At 59.0% G+C, this 8,161-nt stretch overlaps 1 protein-coding gene across 1 annotated transcript; it reads right to left on the bottom strand.

Moving 5' to 3' along the window:
• Positions 1-1,662: 1,662 nt before the first annotated feature.
• Positions 1,663-3,406, bottom strand: LOC124417455 (coiled-coil domain-containing protein 81-like). Its single transcript, XM_046904786.1, has 5 exons — positions 3,346-3,406; positions 3,024-3,080; positions 2,552-2,750; positions 2,076-2,147; positions 1,663-1,678 (listed from the first exon to the last, which is right to left on the bottom strand). The coding sequence occupies exons 1-5, from the start codon at positions 3,404-3,406 to the stop codon at positions 1,663-1,665; spliced, it is 405 nt and encodes a 134-aa protein (XP_046760742.1).
• Between the last annotated feature and the right edge of the window lie 4,755 nt (positions 3,407-8,161).

Genomic DNA, 8,161 nt, shown 5'->3' with positions numbered 1-8,161 from the left:
GCTGATGCCAAGCTCTCCTCCCAGGGAGGAGCAGGCCAGCCCCTGCCGTGCCGCTCGCTGCCCGTCCTGCTCCCACCCCCTGAGCCCTGCTGAGCTCGCACCCTGGCTCAGAGGACGGCGGCTCTTGTCAGCAGGGTCGATCCCTGACAGTACCTGCAGTGGAGGCTGGTCCTCCCCTGCACTCCAGCCTTCCCATGCCGCTCTTTCTGCCCGCGTTTGCTCTACCTGCTGCTGGTACACGGGCCACGTGCGGTCTGCTTCATTCCACAGGGCAGACACTTCCCGGAGCTCCTGCAGAGAGACAGCAGCATACAGGATCAGCTCGCCCTGGGGCCTTCAGCTCCGCTCCTGGCTCCTTCCCTTGGAGGACAGGCTCCTCGCCTCTGGAGGAGCAGGCCTGGCCTGTCGGCACTGCTTTGACCCTGAAGGATCAGGGGCCCCAAAGCCAGGCCAGGATCCGCAACTTGTGGCAAACATGGCTCACTGGTCGTATCCCACTCCCACAGCCCCTGCTCAAAATCAGGGTGCTGTGGCAGGTGGCAGGCCAGGAGGCGAGAAGAGACAGGGCAGGTGTGCAACACCCTCCAGCTACAGAGGAGCCGGAGGAGTGGGCAGAAATGAGAAATGATGGCACCCAAAGGCCTGTGCTCCAGATCACTGCACACGCAGAGGCTTTTGCTTCCCTCCGTGCGGAAGCACTCCAGGCCGGGCTGGATCAGGTTTAGAGCAGCCTGGTCTAGAGACAGGGGTCCCTGCCTACAGCAGGGATTGCAACTAGGTGATCTGAATGGTCCCTCGCAACCCGCACTGTTCTGTGATTCTATGATGCTAACATTTGTGCAGTCTCAAGCAGCACAGTCCCTGCAGCAAGGCAGAGCCGGTACCTGCAGCACTCTCTTAGAGTCCTCTGTCGCAGGGAGTGCAGTGCTGGTCTGGGCAGGAGTAGATGGTTTTTCTGTCCTGCTTGCTTTCTCCCGTGGGAGCTGCCTGCACACGGCGAGGGAGCACGCTGCAAACAGGCACAAGAGGAGTCTGCAGGAGCCTGGGACACCTTGGTCTCCCCCCATGCTCCCACAACCATAAAGATGGGCTCCGGTGCAACGTGGAGAGACCCCTGACGGGAGAAGAGCTTCTGCGATCAAGAGGGATCAGCATTCAGCCCCCAGGGATCGGGGACCAGGCTGGAACATGCAGCTGCTGTGCCTGCCGCAGGCAAGCATGCTGCACGCTCGCCGTCCCTGGAGAAGGACGGCCCCACTGGGAAACACGTGTGTCAGGAGCCTTTCTGAATGCGCGGAGCTGGCAGGTCCAAGGAGGAGGCCACTCCTACACGAGCACGCATCTCCTTCTTCTTTTTGCCCAAGGATCTCACCTGGCAGAAGGCTTCTTTGCCACATCTTGCTGCTTGAGCCTGCCTGGTATTGCAGCAGCATGGAGGGGGAAGTGTCTTCCGCTTCTGTAGCAGCCTGCGGCAGTGCCCCCTGGAACCAAGAAAGGAAGCTCTTCACAGCAGCCCCACGGGCGTGGCACGTGAACGTGGATCCGGCCACCCGGCATGGGACAGGGCCCGCCCTCCTGCTGCTGGGACCCTTCCCTCACCTCTACTCATCTTCCGCGCCACTGCAGCGTTCCTTTCTGCGGCGGCCTCTGCTCTGCTCTTTTTCACAGCGAGCTGAACCTGGAAACAAAGAGTGACAAGCCTTGAAAAGGATGACCTCCTACCCCATGCAGCTTGTCGGCGGTATTTATCTATGTGTTACGCAAAGCGTGGCACCCCTTCCCTTCCTGTCATGCCAAACCAGCACATGTAGCCCAAATTCTTTTCCACGTGCAGGCCGTTCTCTCTGATGGGAATCGGGACCGGGTGGGCACCAGTAACACAACCTTGACTCCCATCCCTGGGAGAAGACACACACAGCCAAAAGGCAGCAGTAGTGAAGCAGGAGCCAGGCTTTCCAGGATTTTCCCCGACCGCATGCTGAGCACGGAGACCCAGCAGGGCACGTTCAGAAGGAGGAGGTGGGAAGGAAGCCCGTCTCCTGGCCAGCTAAGTGCTGCAGAGGAAATGCACTCACCTCGGCAACACCTGGATTCCATGAGCGGTAGTCTCTGACCCGAAGTCAGCAGAACGGGCCGGCCCAAATTCTCTGCAAAGGGACACAGACCTGCTGGAGGCTTGCCTAGGCCATTTTTTCATGGCTCTTGTTGACAGGAAGCAAGCCTGGCTCCCATGCCAAGAGAAAGCTGCTCTCCACCAAAGCCTCTTCGGGAACATCAGAGCTTTGCTCTGCTCTGGAGGAGCTGGACGGCAAAATACTGAGGGCCGTGCAAGGGCACTGCCAGGCTTGCCGCAGGGGCAGAGATCCAGGAAATCTCTGTGCCAGTGGAGAAAGCGGAGGGGGCAAGCGTGGGGAAAGGCATTTGACTGGCCTGCCACATCCAGGCTGGCCAGCGGTGATCTGATGGCGCACCCTCAAAAACTCCTCAAACTTACAGTGTGGAGCAGTGCAGTCAGGCTGGCATTGCTCTCCAGCGTTGTAATGCAGCTGACAAGAACCTCATGCAGAGGAAGTCGTCCTCGTACGTCATAACGCCGATGTTCTTGAAGGCGAATGAGACGTGCGCCTTGTTCCTCAGGAGGTGACAGTACAAGAGGACGGTCTCTCGCACGCAGCGCTGCACCACGTGCAGCGAGATGCCGGTGGCTCGCGAGAGCTGCCGGTAGTTCAGCCGCTCAATCTTGACATCGTCTGCAAGGAGAAGGCACATCCTCACTGCCACAGCAAGCCACATTCCCATGCAACATTCATAACCAAGTCCCAAAGAGAAGGTCTTTAGAGAAACAGCTCTTGGGCTGTCGTTGGGTGGGTTGGGCTGTGGTTCCTTTTGGAGGAACTCACGCTGCACCCCGAGCTTTGCAGACAATTCTCTGCTGCTCCCAGCCGTTTCCAAAGAGCAGGGAGAACACGCCCGGCCGACATGGGGATGGGGCGGGAAGGGGAAGGTGGCCGCTGCCTTCTCACCGGGGATGATGTCGGTGGGCGACTGGAGGTCCTGCAGCCACAGCCCCCGATGTCCAGCTGGAAGACAGGTCTTCGGACCGACACCGCCACTCTTTGCTGTGGAATTGCTCTCGGACCCAGCAGAGAGCCCGAGTCCCGGGACCAGGACTCCCTGCACAGGGAAAAGACAGAAAGGCTGACGCGTGTGTACTTCAGGGGCGCAAAAGCCACGAACATCAAGAGCAGGGCGGCACTGCTCTCCGCCCTCCCCGCTCCCAAAGGGCAGCGGGGCAAGATGGCGCTCTCTGGAAAGCTTTGGAAAAATCTGTGGTCCCTGCAATACCGCCACCTCCGCATAGTATTTCCGACATCCCTTGGCTAGAGAGGAGCCGGATATTTGCCATAGCGGAGCACAGGGGACATTTACAGCTGGGACTGATTCCCGAGGGTTATGCTTGGCGCAGGGCCAGAAAAAATCCCCCCTTTCTCCTTTGCTCTCCCCATCCTGACCACGGGCAGAGTGGAGCCCCTGCCTGTGCCAAACATTTGCTCAGGGCAGGCTCTGGCCACAAGAAGCTGCTCTGGGCACCCGGCTTGGGCTCACTGTGCTGCTGTGGTGCTCAGGGAGGGATTGCTCTGCGGGGCCCACGCTCTGGGCAGGACTGAACCTAGGGCCCTCTCCAGGGCGAGGGCCACCAGGACACCAGCCACCTTTGTCCAGCTTCATCTGTTCCAGGATGTAATCAGACACAGCATCCCAGATCGCCACAATCTCTGCAAAGGAAAGAAAAGACGTGTCAGGCTCCAGGCCAGCCTCTTCACAGCCTCTTGGCAAGCTCCTCACCCAGACAGTGATCGATACAGGCGCACGCAAACACCCCAGAAAAACACCACCATGGCTACAGAGCCGGCTGGGCTTTGCTCCAATTTCAGCCTTATGCAGAGCCCAGAGGGGAACCGGGGACATAGGAAGCCTCCGGGACATCGGATGGAGGAGAGCTGAGAGAGCTCTGAGAGCTGGAACCTACGGAAACACCGTCTCCAGGGAAACCTGGCCTTGGACCGCCCTATCACAGGGGACTCGCCATGCCTAAAGGAACCTGGGGGCTCTGGGCAGCTCTACTATCGGGACCTGGCTGCCACATCGTCCCCAGAGCCATAGCGGGACCCTGGCGGGGCTCTCGCAGCAGCCCCCAGCCACGTCCAGCAACCGCAGAGAGCAGGAGCTGCGGCTTTTGACAGCTGTAACAGCCCCTGCGATGCCTTGCCAAGGGGGCCCGGAAAGCCTGACCTTCGGCAGAGAGATGCAGGAGCGTTGGGAACGTGTAGACCAGCTCCGAGCTGATGGTCACAGTCCAGCAGCCTTCCATGTCGCTTGCCGGCAGCCCTCGGCTCGCAGCTAAGGATGCCCTCCCTGGCTCCTCAACCAACAGTTCTCTGCAAAGTGCCCTGCTCCTCCACGCGTCACGAGGGTCGCCCGGTGCAGCCTTGCTCCCTGACCTGACTCCTGGCCACAGAAGGACAGAGCCCCTGAGCAGTGCTCCAGCAGCGCCCAGGCCTTGCAGGGAAGTGCCGGCACTGCCGCTGCCCAGGAAAACACATCCTTGTGATGCAGTGCATCCCATTGTGACATCAGCCCGCGTCACCTGGAGCTCTGTTAGGTCACCGGCAGGAGAGGGGATCTCCTCTTCCACGCGCGTCCAACCCGCAGCCTGGCCCAGCCTGCCCCGCTGCCGCCCCCTGCCCCGCCGAGCGGCCCGGCCCCGGGCGGGCACCCATGCTCACAGCAACCCAACATCGGTGTGCAGCGGGCACTGGGCTGCTTACAGCCCAGTGGGAGGTGCTGGCACAGGCTGCCCACACACAGACGCTGTGCACGCCCGTCCCGACGGGTGGTCCAGTTCAGCTGGGTGGCACCCTCAGCAAACCTGACCTAGAGCTGAGCTCGCTGTTGGCCGCTGCAGGCGGTTGGAACTAGGTGATCTTGAGGCCCAGCGTTCCGAAAGGCAGCCACGCGGCCTCCCAGGCCTTCTGTTCTCCGCGCTCAACAAGCCAAACTACGTCTCTCTCCCCAAAGGAGACCTCCTGATGCTGGCTTTCAAGTCACGTCCCCCACGTCCAAGTTACGTGCCCATCGTGTGCTAATGTCGTGGTGCCAATCAACGGCGTCAGCGGGAGGGCAAAGACACCAACGTAAGGGATAGGCTTATTTTACTGCCTAGTACAAAATGCTACCAAAAAATAAAAGCAGTGTCTAAAGCCAAAAGAGAAGCTTAACAGTGAAGGAAATAAGCAAGGGCAGCGGGCCTAATCGTTGCTACACGAGCTCCGTGATTCAGAAAGACACATCACCAAGCGCCCGCACACCTCACCATCACCCAGATCCGCACACTCACGGGGGAGCCCCGTTGGCAATGAGCATCTGGAGAAGCTCTCCCGGCCACTGGGGAGTTGTACAGCAATGCATCCATCCCGTGGGCGAGGTGTCCAAAGCCGCTGCAAGCAGGTCCAGCCTTGATGCCACTGAATGAACCGATCCACGTGGCAGTCCGGGGGAACACCAACACCCGGTGCCCTCTTTCTCCTCTTGCTTTTCTCCCCACAGCCTGGCCAGGGTTCGAGAGAGAAACAAAAGGATTGTGCTCTCAGTTGTGCTGGACCACAGGCCTCTTTGGCAAGACTGTCTGCCAGCCCCCCCCGCGACGGCTGCGCCGGGTAACAAACAGAGCAGCAAAGCTCCCCTCGGCTCCTTGGGGAGGGCCCGTCGTCGTCACGGAAAACGCACTGTGACAGCACCCAGCTTCCAGCAGCCCGGTGATGTCAGCCGCGCTGTGACATCCTCCGCTGCCCCGGAGCCCCAGCCTGCGAGCTTTCCCGGCCTCGCACACTAACCAGCCGAATCCTGCCGTGCCGGATGTGGCCCCTCCGGGCAGAAGCTCCGCCGCACGAACCCTCAGCGGAGGGGGCAGAGGCCTGCCAGCTCTGAGCCTCACCCGGCGCGCTGCAGCCTGCCGGCCCGGGCTGGCCCGGTTGGGCCCTCACAGTCCATTTCGGGCTCCCGCAGCGCACACGGGCCGCCCTGCCTTTGTAAGCAGCCGCTTCAGCCGTGGGGCTGTGCCGGCTGCCATCGGCCGGGGCCCCCTGCGCCCCACACTCCCCCGCCCCCCGCACACGGGGCTCCGCACGGCCGCAGCCCGCGCCGCTCCCGGCCCGCGCGCTCACGGCAACGGCCGCGCAACGGCCGGCCCGGCCCGGCCTCTCCTTGCTCAGCGCCAGCGCCGCCGGCTCCGATTGCCTGAGCGAGCGGCCGTTGGCAGCCGGCTCGGGCTCGGATTTCGCCCCTCTCGCTGCCTGGCGCTCCCTCCCGCCGCCGCGGGTGCGGGGGCTCGCCAGTGAGCTCTCCCCTCCCCCACCCCTCCGCGGGCGGTCAGAGACCCTCCCCGGCATTTCTTTCTGCGCCACTGCCATGGCACGAAGCAGACCCGCGCTCTGTACGTCAGCTCCTTGCTGCTCTGCCGCCTCGCTGCGCTTTCTGCCGCGTTCCGCTGTCACTGTGGGAAGGAAGAGCAGATCCAGCAGAACGCCAGCGCTGCAGCCCTGTGCATCCCAGCCATTAACACAGCAGGCCGTGCAGTCGGCTGCACGTGGCTGCTTTCTGTGAGAAACGCTCAAGACCAACAATTTCTACTTTGCTTCGTATTGCAATAATGGGCGCACGCCCCTACTGACAAGGGAGAAATTGCGCAGCTGGTCAGTGAAATCCATCCCCTTCCACCCCCTGGCTCCGACGCCGCTAAAGCCTCTCCTGGCACTCATTGCTTGAGCGTCTCAGGCTCGCAGTCTTCCGACGCTGTTGCTCCGTTGCACTTCCATAGCGATGGTTGCACTTCCACAGCTCATTACACTTCCATAGCTATGGTGACACTTCCATAGCTCCATTACACTTCCATAGCTGTGGTTACACTTCCATAGCTATGGTTAAACTTCCATAGCTGTGGTTACACTTCCACAGCTCTGTTCCACTGCCATAGCTGTGGTTGCACTTCTACAGCTCCGTTACACTTCTACAGCTCCGTACACTTCCATAGCTGTTGTTACACTTCCATAGCTATGGTACACTTCCACAGCTCCATTACACTTCCACAGCTATGGTTGCACTGCGGAGCTCCATTACACTTCCACAGCTCCATTACACTTCCATAGCTGTTGTTGCACTTCCATAGCTGTGTTACACTTCCGTACAACGTCTGTTACCAACCCATTGCCTTGGGTGTTTTTGGTCTTTTTATGACGATAGCAGGACAGTATTTTCAACAATCTGCACACTAGCCCTGTCCTGTACCGAACTCTCCCCTGCCTTATAGAACTACCTTACCTAGTGCCTGTGCCAGTTTTACCTAGGTCGGAGCGCCCCAGTCTCAACTTTACTCGTTCAGCAGCTTTCTTTGCGAAAGGCAGCTTATCCTGTGCTACATACAGAAATACTGGAAACTTGCACTGCAAAAACACAGTCTGCCTCCACAGTTTCCCCTTTCTTTTTACCCTTTTGTGTTTTTGCTCCAGACTATGAAGCACTTCTAATGTAAGAAAACTACTACTATGCATAGTAGGAGTTTTGATGGATAATACTAATTACTTCGATGATGGATAATAATAATTTATCAAAACTGATCATCTTGCTGTTCTGCGTACTCTGATAGATATGTTGATTATTAAGAATAACAATTTCTTCCCCTTGCACGCTTCATCCCAGTATGAACAAGTAGTAAGTCTTGACTCAGAGAATAATCAACACTAGAGGTTCCAAGCTACTAAGGGAGGGGTGTGGGGAAGATGAGGGAGGTTAGCAATAGTAAAGAAAGAATCATAGAATCATAGAATCGCTAAGGTTGGAAAAGACCCACAGGATCATCCAGTCCAACCATTCGCCCTTCACAATGGTTCTCGCTAAACCATGCCCTCAACACAACATCCAAACACTCTTTGAACACCACCAGGCTCGGTGACTCCACCACCTCTCTGGGCAGCCCGTTCCAGTGCTGGACCACCCTTTCAGACAAGTAGATTTCCTAACGTCCAGCCTGAACCTTCCTGGGCGCAGCTTGAAGCCATTTCTCCCAGTCCTATCACTAGTCACCCGAGAGAAGAGGCTGACCCCC

This window comes from Gallus gallus, chromosome 31, assembly GCF_016699485.2.
Source record: "Gallus gallus isolate bGalGal1 chromosome 31, bGalGal1.mat.broiler.GRCg7b, whole genome shotgun sequence".
NCBI classification, from domain to species: domain Eukaryota; kingdom Metazoa; phylum Chordata; class Aves; order Galliformes; family Phasianidae; genus Gallus; species Gallus gallus.
Note: the sequence above shows the minus strand (reverse complement) of the source record. Positions and strands in the feature narration are given on the sequence as shown.

What these genes read in the sequence shown, in the direction of transcription:
- LOC124417455 (XM_046904786.1), bottom strand. Translation starts at nt 3,406, where the DNA reads ATGGCAAATATCCGGCTCCTCTCTAGCCAAGGGATGTCGGAAATACTA. An exon ending in AATACTATGCGGAGGTGGCG is followed by an intron (nt 3,081 to 3,345) that starts GTATTGCAGGGA and finishes CCTGTCTTCCAG; the next exon opens with CTGGACATCGGGGGCTGTGG. An exon ending in GCCCACCGACATCATCCCCG is followed by an intron (nt 2,751 to 3,023) that starts GTGAGAAGGCAG and finishes TTCTCCTTGCAG; the next exon opens with ACGATGTCAAGATTGAGCGG.